Source organism: Nicotiana tabacum, chromosome 18, assembly GCF_000715075.1.
Source record: "Nicotiana tabacum cultivar K326 chromosome 18, ASM71507v2, whole genome shotgun sequence".
Taxonomy (NCBI): Eukaryota; Viridiplantae; Streptophyta; class Magnoliopsida; order Solanales; family Solanaceae; genus Nicotiana; species Nicotiana tabacum.
This window is the reverse complement of record NC_134097.1, coordinates 146,444,952-146,460,312: the sequence shown is the minus strand read 5'-3', so window position 1 is coordinate 146,460,312 and position 15,361 is coordinate 146,444,952. Positions and strand designations below refer to the sequence as shown.

At 33.1% G+C, this 15,361-nt stretch overlaps 1 protein-coding gene across 1 annotated transcript; it reads left to right on the top strand.

Annotated features, from left to right (window-relative positions):
- Window positions 1-9,577: 9,577 nt before the first annotated feature.
- On the top strand, window positions 9,578-12,818 carry LOC107773497 (putative E3 ubiquitin-protein ligase XBAT31). Its single transcript, XM_016592906.2, has 8 exons — window positions 9,578-9,851; window positions 9,947-10,006; window positions 10,166-10,237; window positions 10,353-10,474; window positions 10,674-10,814; window positions 10,957-11,064; window positions 11,228-11,486; window positions 11,790-12,818. Exons 1-8 carry the CDS (start codon window positions 9,672-9,674, stop codon window positions 12,183-12,185), a joined length of 1,338 nt encoding a protein of 445 aa, XP_016448392.1. The 5' UTR covers window positions 9,578-9,671; the 3' UTR covers window positions 12,186-12,818.
- Window positions 12,819-15,361: the final 2,543 nt, after the last annotated feature.

The window sequence follows — 15,361 nt, the reverse complement described above, 5'->3', positions numbered from 1 at the left end:
CAGCAAAATTCAGTAGCTTTGACTTAGCCCCAATATTAAAAATTCACTTTTAGGTAATAGGCAGTATAAATAATCTTTCCCGAACTCAATAAGTGGTACTACGGTAAAATTTAAAAACCCATAAATTTAAAATTCCAAATCTATTTTTGGGTATAGGCGCACTCACTTTGTTTCGCTCAAAACTATATAGTTGAAAAATTATTACATGCGATGTATACATAAATTTGCTATCATAGGTTAAAAGTGTGACACATAATAAGATTTTAGAAGTCCCTATATATATTGTCAATCTTAATTACGTGAATAAGAATACGACTGCAATTTTTTATGTGCATGCTAATTTCACAAGTGCACCCTCATTTTGTTCACCATTTGTCTCAAAAAAGGATATTTTCTTGATAATATAACTAAAAAAACCATAGCTTACACGAGTCAAAAGATAACGACCCCAAAAAATCCAATCAATTCGTTTTTTTATGTGAAAATTGTCACTTGCTATAGTTATCCTTTATCCACTGCAAATAACTAACATCTTTCTATCAATGAGAAATATAATTTTTTAATTGAGGGTCAAAATTTAACGATTAGTGCCAACATAATATACTGTTAGCAAGTCTATCCAATTAGATTAGTAAGCGTGAGGGAACCTTTTCTGCTGATTTAAGACTAATTCTGACTAAAGTGATCTGTATTGTCTTTTCCAATGATACATACCATCTCTAATTTAGGCTTAATACATATATTTTCCATATCAGTATTATTATATCATTTTTGTATTATCTTATTCTTCGATTTTTATTACTACTTATTATTTCTTTTGATTCGATTATTTTATTGTTTTGTTATTTTGATGTTGTTAATGTTCTTGTCTTCATTATTTTCAACATGATTTTTTCAATGTTGTTTGTTTTTTTTCAAACCATCTTTGAAACACTTTTTTTGAGCCGAAAATTTATCGAAAATAACTTTTACCTCCACAAGCTAGGGATAAGATTTGCATATGTACTATGTTCCCAGACCTCACTTATAAGAATACACTTGTCGTTCTTATATATATACATATATATTCAATGCATGCCACGTGGTAGTTTATGGGAGCCTCAGACGTGGCATGTAGAAAATCCACTTCCTAGTTCCTAGCTCAGATGATTGCAAATCACAATCTCGATTAATTAGCAAGTGAAATATGCAAATGTTTTGCTCATAATTTTCGATATGCTTAAGGAATTAAGAAGGAAATTTCTTGCGTCTCTCTATATAATATACCCCTTACTTTATTCATGTGTTGTCCGCTTTTCTTGAAAATCAGACAAAATACACTTTAATTTACTTTTCGGTTTTTCTTTCTCTTTATTTTGTTGTTTTTACAAGTATTAGCACGTTCTTGATTTTCTTTACTAGGTACCTGTCGAAGTTCTTGACTTGGAAGTATTAAATTAACTTTTTGCCCTTTTTGATTTCCCTTTGTCCAGGGGAGATGGACAATTCGTATTAAAGTTAGAAAGGGAAAAAGGAAGTAGGAGAGTATTAACCCAATGAGTTTGAACCTTCTAATAATTAATTAACTTAAGATAAAATGATGAATTGTGCTAGTTCTGAATTTCACGTGTTCCAATAGTTAGTTTAATCCCATTATTTATCATAAAATTCCATACAAAGTTATTATAAAAACTCTAAAACAGAGATATATAGTGGTACGTTTTAACTGCATCAGCTTGCTTGATCTTGATCGATTAGTTGTCCCATAATGCTATTTGTTTAGTACAAGCTGTCTTCATCTTGATATATATGTACGTAATTTTAGAAAAATTATCGCAAAATATGGTATCAATATCCTCACAACTAGGCCATCGGCCTCACTCAATCATGTACCTCACTAGCCTCACCATCATTAACAAATAAGGGGACACATCCCACATCAAGTATCACAATATATCAGCAAAATAATAGAGACTGAGGTAAATATGTACAATAATTTCTATAACTGAGTACAAATAATATGAGCATGAATAAAGTCTAAGCATGATCTCTAACATGAAGGCAAACAAGTTCAACAACAAGTAAACATAAAACCACAGATAACAACCATTAGGCCTCACGGGACGGACCAAGTCTCAATCCCTCGCGGTGCAGACCCACACGCCCGTCACCTAGCATGGGTATCACCTCCAAACAGTCACACAATATCAAATTTTCCGGGTTCATACCCTCAAAGCCAGAGTTAAAACTGTTACTTACCTCGCTAACCTCAAGTTTTCAGGCCTTGCAACATATAGAACACCAACCAAACGGCCTCCAATGGCCTCAATCTACAGGAAAATATTAATTAATGATATCAATTACGCTAGTCGGAGTCAAATCCTAGTTTCTCCTAGATTTCAGACTTACCGACAAATATTAATATTTTACTCAACGAATCATGAATTTTAAAAGTATAACCATACTTCAATATCACAATTCAACTCAATCTCCAATTAAATTTCTGTAAGATAGTAATTGTATTCCAATGGCATTAATCAAAGTAGAATCTATCCAAATTAAGAGCAAGGATTCGAAACGGTAGCTATTATATTGACGTCAAAATATGTTCTTCACTAATGCACTGTAACTACATGAGTATGCATTGATAAACCCAATCATCTCATTATCATTCCTCCTTATTATTGACTGAGTTATATGTCTGGTAGTTATTTCTTGTCACTAAATTATTATTGTTTCACCATTCTACTTCTTTGGTAATAGTATCACCACAATAAACTTAGTCAAAATATATAGACTAATGGACCCAAAGGAATCTTAATACCATATTTAGTACCCTGGTGGTTATGTCCAAAAATAAAACTATATAACCAGAGGAGAAGGAAAAGTTGTCACGTTAGAATCTAATGCGTAGTGAAAAAACAAAGACTGTTTGTGATAAATCTCCCATCTACTTTTTAATGAATCTCAGCTGAATTTTTACTTTCACTCAAATTGGGTGTATCCACTTAAGTTCAAGGTGAGAAGTGCTAATCTTGCACAAAAAGAGAGAATGAAGTTAATACCGAGACTACTACTTTTCTTGACTTCTAGGATTGAATATAAATACTACTCCTCTCCTAATCCAATTTGTTCATGCTAAGGTAAACTAATGAATATTGGAAAGCCTCAATTAGGTTGTCCTTGTCAAACCCATCATCTTTTTTTCTGTATCGTCCTTCTTCTAATGAAATAACATACTAAAGATTTTCCTATATCAATACCCTAGATGGTTTAAACAGGTAGTATTATGACGTATGAGCTTGGTACCACTGATTTTCACCCCTAAATTAGACCCAAAGTCCTTTTTAATCCACCGGGATGTGGCCTACTAATCACTTATTTAGTACACTATTTTATATATATATATTATATAGTAAATTCCTCTTCCACTAATTAATATTTGACTCCATAACTATAAATAAAAATTAATTCTCTAGTATCACTTTAAATAAGTATATATAATATTTCGGATTATTACATGTACATGCCTGTTAACAGCTTGAAAATTTGGATGGTACGTCGAAGAAAAAAGAATGTTGCATGGTTGGTACTTGGTAATATGTCATTTTCGCTCTTAGGAAATTAGGATTAACAAATTCCCCCCTCTAATGTAAACATATGACTAACTAAAAGAATAAAACGTCTAAGTAACCAATTACGTTGCCACTTTCTGATTTTGACCTTAATCTTTTTCCCTTTTCGATCTATTCAAGCTTTAACCTTAATTCTCAGCCAACAAAGAGAGAAAAAAATGAAGAAAGAATATTTTAATGCATTTAACATCGAGCAGTCACTGCTAAATTAAGAATTCACATATATCTAATCTTATACTATGTATTTAGCTAGACAGTCAGTTTTTTACATTACAATAAATAAATAAACGGGAATACCTAAGATAAAGTAGGACAAGGAATATAGAGATTGTCTAGGTATTACCGTACAATTAGTTTTTTTTTTTTGTGTGGAAACTTTAATAATTATTTCCACTTTCCATCAATCCGAAAAATCTTTTCTCCTCTTCATTTTGACATCTAATTAAGCAATACTTTACCTTGTCTTTTCCTTGCTCAATATTAATTACGTACTAACTTTGTTTAGACTTTCAGAAGAAAAGTCAAATAAAAACTGTATTTTGTTAATTAATAGTATATTTTTGCATCTTAACTAGACGCCCCACGTTGATCTTGTTTGAAATATCTCCATGATGCGACTTGTAAAAGCACGGATTATTAGACTAATGCACAATTATGATTAGCTAATTATTCCCTTATTTAATTTGTTGTGTTTTCTCCATTATTTTTCTTTTTCCTCGGAAGTGAGAATTTGCCAAGTTCTTTTTAAAAATTGGAAAATTTCAATAACAATATACCCAATGTATTCCAACGAAAAATATTCGTCTCAAAATATTTGACACCATTCAGTTTCCAAGCAAGTTTAACAACTTAGAAGAATTAAAATTCTTCAAGCGACTCAAATTTTGAATACTGATGTTTTTTTTGCAATGATTTCCTACAATATTACTACTATATGTCAGATTAATATTTTGAAATAGAATTAAACACTATCAGTAAAATAGAACTAGTAGTTATACTCGCGCAATGCGGGGTCAATATTAAAAAATAGTAATTAAATTAAATTGTGATCAAGATTATTTCAACATATTAGATCGTATTGTTTTAATAAATTTCAACTATCATCTCATTTGTCAATACAATATACTCAATAACAAAATATCGGTTAAAATAGAATTAAACACTATCATTAAAACAGAATTAAGGAAGACAATTATTATAAATACTATATAAAACATTGGAATTTTATAAATAAAAAAAACAGATACAAAATTTTCAAAAGGTGAGGGAGTTACATGGACTATGAAAGGTTGTGATACAGTGATTGGTTCATTAATGATAGGAATCGAGAATAATCGAGCTTTGAAAAGAGTAATGCACAGAAGAAGAAAAAAAGACAATTAAAGTGGCAGAAACCAAGTGTAAATTTTGCCGGCAGAAAAAATAAAAGAAAATAATTATGGTTTGTTAAATATATATAAAATTAAAAGAATGGGCCACAGAGAAGGCCTACTTCATTGATTACAAGCATGTGAGAGGCTGCAACTCAAGTACAGTTCAGGACATGCACCATACTCTGCCCAGAAACTCAGATTCCTGTACTATTATTTAATTATTATTGTATTTACATGAATTTTTAATTCATTTTCATTTCCCTAATCTTATTGTTCACTTAAATTAATATCCACCGACGCGTTGTAGACTATTTAAATAAAAAGCAAACCATTATTTGTAACAATACTAAGATCAAACAAAAATTGAATTTCTCCGTCTCTTCCTTTATTTAATCATTAGGTTTTTCGTCTGTCTATAACTGGTCTCGACTAAGAATTAGCCTTGATATAATTGAAGCAATTTGAACAATAAAAAACTACTATAATTTCCTGAACTTTATACCTTAAATTATCAAATCTTATACAAACTTATATACAGTCATGATCGGAATCAGGAATTCATATTAAAAAAATCAAAAAAAATAGTAGAATGTCGCACGTAAGAATTGAACTTGTGATTTAAAGTAAATTTTGAACCCGCTTCTCTTGTATCAAGAGAATTCAATAGATTATATATAAAATAAAAAAATAATTCTTGCTTGTATAATTTTCACAAATGGGATTCAATTAAACTCTCTTATGTGAACTTAGCTCCGCCCCTGTGTACATACAGAAAGGTAGCAAAAAGAGAAAAAACAACCTACTGAATTTATAAGGAGATGTTAAGTTGTAGAACTATTACCACAATTCTATAAGCTTAAAGGGTTAAGGGAAATGCCTTTCTGCATTATGAATCTAAACAAATAAACATATACTCCTTTTAGATTGGGAAATGTTTTATATATTTTGATTATATATAATGGTAGGTGTCAACGCACCAAGTCAACAATCGTGATCTTTTCGTATTTTATCAAACATCATGTTATGGCAAGTGCAATGATGTTTCATTTAAAACCTTTTTAACGATGTCCGCACTAATATAATTTTATATTTGCAGATTATTCATTTCTTAGTTATGTTTTATTTCTTAATTATGATTAACAAGGCGCCCTTTCATGCAGAGGCGGATCCAAAATTTTAAGTTTATGGGTTCCTGTCGCAATTTCAAATTAATATACAATAATAACTGGGTTCACAAATAGATATTTAATAAAAAATTTAACAAAAATATAGGGTCTACGTAAAAGTTATTGGGTTCCCGGGAACCCGTATACTACACGCTAGATCCGCCCCTGCTTACATGCATGTGGACCTAATTCTTTCTCATATGCCAAGTACGTGATTTTTTTTGTTGATATGATAGACGATAAGAATTGAATTCAGGAGTTTGTCTACCCTAATATCATGGTAAAGTATGTGACATCTCGGAGAAAAATTCATATTTTCAACTGTACAGAGATAGGAACACTCGGTGGCACCAATAAACAACACTATTAACACACACTGATATATTGAAGCAAAAGAATTGCTTTAGGTCTCACCACATTAACATATGAGGAATTTTGAAACAAGAAGAGAATCGAAGACTTTAGAAATTAACAATTAAGGTATAGTTCCTTTTTAATTAAATCGCCTAAGGATCAATCTTTAAACACTCTTATTAATTTTTATTCATTACTCCGTCTTGAAGTTTGGTGTAATGCTGAATATTATGTCTTTAATATGCTTTATAAACATTCCCATGGTCCACCAGATTAGAAAGCTGGTCTAGATTACATGTAAAGCAATGGGAATTTCTATCTAGGGAAAAAGTTTTACTAACATTTATCACCAAGTTTTCTCGCCTCCAAAGAGTATAATTAAAGAAGCGGAGTGTCACCCCAACAAACTAGACGCACGCGTCAAGGCATTCTGCCAACGAGTTCTTATTTAGAATTCTCGTATATGAAGTTCGAATGAGAGCTTTGATGCAATTCAAATTGACAAGCAGTAGTGACAGCATAATAAATGTCGGGAGGACAGAATAAAATCTTGAATTTCCGGGTTTTCTTTACCAATAGACCAATCAATGGTGCTCTATCGGAAACAAGATTCAGTCGCTACAAGCCAAGCCCACGGCGGAGCAGTACTCCTAAGATGTACAATAACAACGTACTGTTGAGGAGGGTGGAATTTCACAAGTGGGGTCTGAGAAAGGTAAGGTGTACACAGACCTTAATTACCCCTATCTTGTGAAAGATAGAGATAATATTTCTGATAGACCCTCGGCTCCAGAAAAATATTTTCAAAACCGATTTGAACAAAACACGAGTAAAAGTTGTGCGGAAAATACTGTAGAAAGGAAAGGAAAAGTACTGCTAGTAAAAGCAGTAAATAACTAACAAGCATAAGAATATGCCCTTGTTTGGTACGCATAATATTTACGTAAAATGAAAAGGAATATAGAAATTGTTCGTAATATTAACTTTGCCAAAATAAGGTACAGCAGGCTAAATATTTGCTTAAATTTTCAGCAAGACCTTGAAGAAGCTTATTGAAATTAGGGGTGTTCAAATCGAATCGGAAAACCGCACCAAATTGAAAAATTAAACCAAATCGATTAAAAAACCCGACTAGGTTTGGTATTGAGTAAAAAAATCCGAACCAAACCGACATATAAATATATAAATTTTATTTATATTTTTAAGACTTTATAGTGATTTTTCTTTAGAAAATGTATAAATATTTGGGATCCTCTGATGTACTAACCTTGAAAGCGTGGATTAACGAAAAAATTTTGTTAGACGACTAAAAAAATAACTATCATGTGTTACTAAAAAAGTTCTTCCATTAGAATATTTTAATAGATCGTATGTTTGTCAATTTTTTCCATACTTACTAAACATATATTCACTTATCAACGCTTTGTCTATAAATTTAACAAAGTAAGATTGAAATAATATTCAAGTAACAAAAAAAAACCCCGAAAACTAGACAAAATCGAACTAATCCAAACCGATATAGTTGGTTTGGTTTGGTTTTGATAAAAACCGAATCAATCCGGTCCATGTACACCCCTAATTGTAATATAGCTATGGCGATTAGCTATTATAAATTCAACTCAGTATACATATGACGTCTTAATTATGGTAAACAAAAAGTTCATATGCTGCGAATTATTTTTTTCTATCTCAAGAGACGATGAGCTAGTAAGCAAAAGAATATTTTCCATCTAGTTGTTTTAACAAGTTCGATAAGCCACATGCACGTAAGTCAATGGCTTTTTAGTACCACAATAATAATGGCAATTTATCAATATTGTAATTTATGCGAACATATTTTTATTGCAAATTAATCGTGATTTAAATGAGACATAACAACTGCGCACTACTACAAGCGAAAACTAGAATATTTAACCTTTATCAATAGGTGCGTAAAAAATATTCTTACAATTAATAAAATAAATTAAGTACCACGCTACAATCAATTAAATTACATAAACCTTAAAATTTACCCTTTGAACTACCATTAACATAGTATAGCACACATATTTTGAAGTTCTAGAAATATCTCCCTTTACTGTATTATATACAGACTTTGATTTGAAACTTCTTAACTAAAGATTAATTAATTACTAGCAACTTAGTCAAATTTGGGTAAATCAAATAACATTTTAAGACAGCCAATCTCTATGGTGGATATACTTGTCAAAGAAAATGGTTTGGATATCCAATCGGCTCTGTACAAATCTCACAATATGAATAATCAAGATTTAAAAAAAAATATTTATTCACTCGGTATATTTAAAATAAATCAGTGTCACGAACTATAAATTAACTATACTTAATTATATTCTCCCTATCTCAATTAAATTTTGAAATTTATCGTTCAAAATAAGTCATACATATTTAAATGACCGTAAATTATTTTTAAATATAAAAATATTTTTTTGGGGATAAACTATAAAGAAAATATGATCAACATAAATTGGAACGAGTAAATATATATATATATATATATATATATATATATATATATATATATATATATAAAATTTAATTTATCAATAACTATAATACTCCAATTAGTGTATGTGATTTTGTGTAGTTAAGTTTCTTTTTCTTGTTCTTAGGATTAGAGAGGAGACTAATGAGCAACAGTAAAAGTAAAAGTAAAAGTCCGAGTAAGAGTCATCCCCAGACAAACACACAGAAGTTGAAGCAGAGAAAATTTTATTTTGTGTCTCGTACAACTGACATTGATTATGTATAAGCTAATTTTTTTGTCTCATAATTTTATGGACATAAATTTCGGTAGACCCAAAAATATAAGAGTGAGTTTCACAAATTTATAAGATAAAAAGGAGGCTTGTACTGTTAACGTAAGTTGTACAGGACAGAAAATAAAACTTATTTGAGAATATATCTGCCCGAACAAATATCTGACTACTGCCCGTTGTCGGGTTCTGTTTAGACTCGGTCACCTGCCCGCTCTTTTCCCCCACCCACCCTCGCCTTTTCGGGCAGCTCCAAACTTCAACACACACCTCTCTCTTCTTCCTCATAAATATGTAAACTCTCACACTTCCCCATTCTTGCCACCACTTCCTCCGCCCTCCACGGTGGTGCAAAAGAGCAGCCATAAAGTTGCTCTCTTGTTTGCAAAAATGGGTCAGGGTTTGAGTTGTGGATCAGGTGATGAACATGGCTTATTCAGTGCTGTACAGTGTGGTGATGTGGAGACATTAAAAGCTGTTTTGGAGAAAAACCCATCTCTAATTCATCATTCTACAGTGTATGATCGACAGTCAGCTTTGCATATTGCTGCTGCCAATGGTCAGATCGAGGTGGGGTTCTTGAAAAAGTTTTGATTTTCATGTTTCTTCGATAAATTTGGTGTTTTTAATAAAATCTGATTCATGGGTTTTGATTTATTTTTCAGGTTGTTACTATGCTGTTAAACCAATCTGTCAACCCGGATTTGTTAAATCGTTATAAGCAGGTGCAAGTTTTGCATATTTTTGTTCTTTTCATTTGTTTGGTTAATAGCCAATTGGTGGCAAATGAGTGTTAATTGAAAGTTTAATGATGTTTTCTTGTTTTTCAAGAGCTGTATTTTTTTTATCATTTTTAACTGTTTTTTTGTGTGTGGTTGATTTAGACTCCATTGATGTTAGCAGCAATGCACGGGAAGATCTCTTGTGTGCAAAAGCTTATTGAAGCAGGAGCAAATGTATGCTTTTACTAGTCTCTTATTTCTCCTTATTTCAAATTGGCATGATTGGCCTTTTTGTGTCTTGTTGCAAATGTTTTAAAACTGATGTGGTCATTTGGGAAAAAATTGTCAGATTTTGAAGTTTGATTCGCTTAATGGAAGAACATGTTTGCACTATGCTGCTTACTATGGTCACTCTGAATGCCTTAAAGCAATTCTTTCCTCGGCTCGCACGTCTCATGTTGCAGCATCTTGGTAAGCTTGTTAGGGGATTCACTAATGGATTTTTGTATGTTCAATCTCTTAGATTAGGTTAAATGGAGCGACATGGACCATAAGAATTCATATAGCGGATCCCAACTTGCTTGAAATTGAGGCGTAGTTGTTGTTTTTATGTTGAATCGCTTATGTAGAGGTTAATGGTTGTTTGAATCGACTGAATTGAATTCTGCAGGGGATATACCCGGTTTGTGAATGTTAGAGATGGAAAAGGAGCAACTCCTTTGCACTTAGCAGCCCGTCAAAGACGGCCTGAATGTGTTCACATTTTACTGGATAATGGCGCGTTGGTTTGTGCTTCAACTGGCGGCTATGGGTAATTTTTCCATCAAGAAATTCTTTTCTGTTGTCTTCCGTTCATGTTCTCTGGATTAACTTAGATTTGATACGATTTTATACTTACGAAGTTATGCTAACCTTTTTTTTCCTTATGTCTATTCTTTTTTTAACTTTTACAGATTTCCCGGTAGCACTCCACTTCATTTGGCTGCAAGAGGTGGTTCTCTTGATTGCATCCGCGAATTATTGGCGTGGGGAGCAGATCGACTACACAGAGATGCCTCGGGGTATGTCTTATTTATCTCTTTTAATTTTTTCAGTATTTATAGCTTATGAATTATAGACTTATGAATATTAATACTTGTAAAATTACCCTGTAATTAATTTAAATTCTTCAATTTGAACATGAGTAATTCTGTATCTAGTCCTCATCTGGTCATTATGGTGCAGGAGAATACCGTACACGGTTGCTTTAAGGTACCACCACGGTGCATGTGCGGCTTTATTGAATCCTTCATCAGCAGAGCCTCTCGTGTGGCCATCACCGTTGAAGTTCATCAGTCAGCTCAATGAAGAGGCGAAAGCTCTACTTGAAAGTGCCTTAATGGAAGCAAATAAGGAGAGGGAAAAGAATATCCTAAAGGGGACAGATTACTCGCCGCCATCCCCAGCTCAATCTGATGCAGGGATGGATGATAACATCTCTGAGGTAATACACCACCTACTTTTACCCAATAACATATAAACTACTATTGAAATATATCCTACTCTACTAATAAATTGTACATATTTTTGAAAATAAAACGACATCAGCATGGAAATGATGTGAGGTATAAGATATTTTAGACCCAACAATATTTGAGGTTAATAGAGTATAATATCCATTCCGAAAAGCTACCAACACTCGGTTTTCAACCTTGATGATCAAGATATTTCTATCGATAGTTCTCTTGTGATCTATCTTTTCAAGTTGACCATTTGTCAACCAGTTTCGTTTGGATTTCTAATGCAGGTCAGTGATACAGAAGTATGTTGTATATGTTTCGATCAATTATGCACAATTGAGGTCCAGGACTGTGGGCACCAAATGTGTGCACATTGTGTACTGGCCTTGTGCTGCCATAACAAGCCAAATCCGACCACGACTAGTCCACCAGAACCAGTGTGCCCGTTTTGCAGAAGCAACATTGTACAATTACATGTTATCAAGGTTACAAAGGACGATGACATAGACCGTGATATCTCCTCAAAGCTTCGAAAGTCTAGGAGATCACGAAACTTCAGCGAGGGAAGTAGTAGTTTTAAGGGCTTATCAGCAGTTAGTTCTTTTGGCAAAATGACTGGCCGTGGCTCGGGTAGGATCGCTGCTGAAAACGAATGGATCGATAAGCCATTAACCGTTGATTGATAGTACAAATTTGGTATCAAAGTTTCAAACTTGGCAATTAAGATCAGTCCAGGGTGGGGTCCTGCTTATCAAATGGTATATATAGATAGATCTTTCTCTTCCCTCTGCATTGTAGATTTGGGAAATAAGCAAAGTTAAAATGGTTTGCAGGTTTGGGTAGATGAGTACTATTATTTGTGTGGGTCACAAAAAAATGAGTATTGCTGTAAAATTCTGTTTACAATAGACCCTTGCGGTCTATTTTTCGTTCTTGAAAAAGGGTGGTAGTTCTTAGGGGCTAGTAGTAGTCAATTTGGATTGGTAAAATTCTTTGCAGTTACCCCCCCCCCCCCCCTCTCCCTCTCTCCCTCTTACTGGTTTCCTTTATTTGGTGAAAACACAACATTATTCCATTGTTTCCCACATTGGTGAAGATTGCAGTATGATGAAAGTTTTGGGAAAGAGTCAAACTCAAAGCAAGTGATGAGAAAGTAGACCCCACCTTACCCTATCTTTTTCTTTAATTTAAAGCAGCCTAAGGTGTGAAATGAACTACAGTATTGTTTATGAGAAAAAAGGGTGTGAAATGAACTATGATTTGTATAATTCATTTTTTAATTTCAGCATATATAAATGAATATTGTATAATAGCTAGTACAAGTTGCAAGGACAATTTTTTTTTGTTGTTGGTCAAAGTGATCATGTGAATCCATTGCCTCTTGGTTCAAATAATTTACGCACTAACATACAACAACTAAACTTTAAAATCTAGTAAGTTGGGGTCGATTGTGTAAATCTTCATCGTCTATGTTGATTCATGTACGTTTGTTTTAGTCCAATATTTGGCACTAGATATTTTTTTACTAACATATAAATCTCTATAAACTAAAAAATTTCCAGTAAATATTGGACCTAAAGTAAACATACTAATATGACGGAAACTTAATGCGAATAATTGATATCACCTATAGATTTTTTCCCTTTCATTATGCACTATTCTTTTCTATCAAGAGATTTTAGGTTTTTCGAGATGATATTCTTTCATGTGAATTTAGGTTTATCCTCTTCGTTTTTAACACTTTTACTCACTATGGCTTCATATACAGTTCGATCGATGTATCTGAATGTCGTAAAACCTGTTCAAATTATCTTAAACAACTTTTCATTTTATTAACTATGTGTGTTATTTACGTCTTTTGTTGAATGTAGTCTTTTTTAATCTCGAATGATCGCACATTTATCGTAACATCTGGACTTTTACATCTTCTGAATATGTTGGACTTCACAGGCTCAACACACACTCCCATACATGCAATGTTTTAAAACTTGCCTTTCACTTTAGCAATTATCCACCTATCACATAATGCTTAGTTAACACCTTTTCATTTCAACCATCCTATTTACATAAATGGAGAAATAATTCGACTTTGTGATGCAGAATTTTGCCACCACACCAATAAGATTATTATCTTATCAAAATATAATTAGACATAATTGAGATAAGGCTAGCTAAAATGGAGCCCACAAACTATGATTTAATGTGATGATGCCATGTGGAGTTGATAAAAATTAATTGGGTGGGGTTTGTGGGTAAGTAATTGTAAGTATGTAGGGCTTGGTGGGGATGTTACAATGTTTGGTATAGAAAGGGCACCTAACAAGAAGAAGAATAGAGGGTCCCAATTTAGTTAAGCTTTCTTGTTGTGTTTTTGGAAGAATTGGTTGATTCTTGAAAATAAAATCAAATCACCAACTGTATTTTTTGATTTTTGGGACTTGACTTTTTGCATATTTCCACAAAATATAAGCTGTTAATACAACCAAATTGCGCACATATTTTGTCAAGGGTGGTTTTATAAGGCCAATTTTAAAAGTCTTATTGCTCTTCTTTTTTTTTTTTTTCTTTCAAAGGAGTGGAACTGTTGATTTTGTTACTTTGGTCTGCCGCAGCCAGCACCTGAATTACTTCACTAGGAGGGAATGGGAAAAGAATTAGTGCACTGATAATAAGCTAGATTTATGTAATTTGGCGATTGTTTATGCCCCAGCTTAATTATGTTTCAATGTTATAATATAGTTAAATGATGAAAAATGGGCTCTAATTGTGAATGTCACACGTTGCAGGAGTGAGGAGCTTGTATGAAGCCTTGAAGCTGTGATTGGAGCTACATTGAAGCAAGAAAAAAAAACCTAGGAGTTGAGTACGCGAGAAGACTAGAAAAAGAATAGTTAAAATGAAGGCCTGGACTAGCGCGGCCATTAGCGTGACCGCGCTAGCCAGATGGTTGAGGCAGAATGGTAGGGCATTAGCACGGCCATTAGCGCGGCCGCGCTAGCCCAGTTCCGGAATATTAATTTCCAGGGGTAAACTTGGAAGTCTGGGGGAAAATTCACTTAACCTATAGAAGGTCAAGCTCGCCCAAGAAGGGATTATGCAGCTTTTCATAGCTTAGTGCAAGAAAAGGAGAGGCAAGAGGCAAGGAGGAGAATTCAACATCAAGTTCTTCCTTTCTTCCTTTTGTTTTATGATTTGTGATGAATTTGATTATTGTTGTGATGAACACTAGTATGAATAGCTAAATATTCAGTCTAAGGTTTGATGGAACCTATTGAAGTATGAACTTCTTGATTATGTTAATATAGTTTGCCATTTTAATCTCTATTTGTTCAACTACGTGCTTGTTGTAGTTAATTTACAGGATCCTCAATTAACTGTGCCTATTTAGTGTATATAACTCGGGAGAGAGTGCATATTTAGGTAATTGTTTAACAACACCACTCTCAAAATATATGAGGGATCAATAATTGCGGGTTTAAAGGTGGGATTAGGGATAACGAAGCCATGAGTGTAATCTAAAGTGAGCTGTAGTAAATAAGCCAGCTAGCGTAATTCGAGAGAGTGCGTCTAGTAGATTATCGTGATTACTCGGGAGAGATTTACGGTAGTAAGAGTGCTCAGGATTGATAGAGATGATTTGTGATTATATGTGAAGCATAACCGGAAGGGAGTCCATCAATAGGGGAAATCATAGCCTCCGAACCTTCTCTTAATAGTTTACAACTCAATTATAGTTATTTTTCAGTTGCTTATTTACATTCATTCGTAGTTAGTAGAAATACCCTCAATTATTATTTACAACGTTTGAGAAGTTGATTCCGTGGAATTTAGTAAGTCTAACGAGAACTAATTGATAGGT

Bases quoted from the DNA above. Each gene is read 5' to 3' on its own strand.
- LOC107773497 (XM_016592906.2), top strand. From the start codon at position 9,672: ATGGGTCAGGGTTTGAGTTGTGGATCAGGTGATGAACATGGCTTATTC. The intron at 10,475-10,673 runs GTAAGCTTGTTA...TGAATTCTGCAG, and splicing joins TCTCATGTTGCAGCATCTTG to GGGATATACCCGGTTTGTGA. The intron at 11,065-11,227 runs GTATGTCTTATT...ATTATGGTGCAG, and splicing joins CTACACAGAGATGCCTCGGG to GAGAATACCGTACACGGTTG.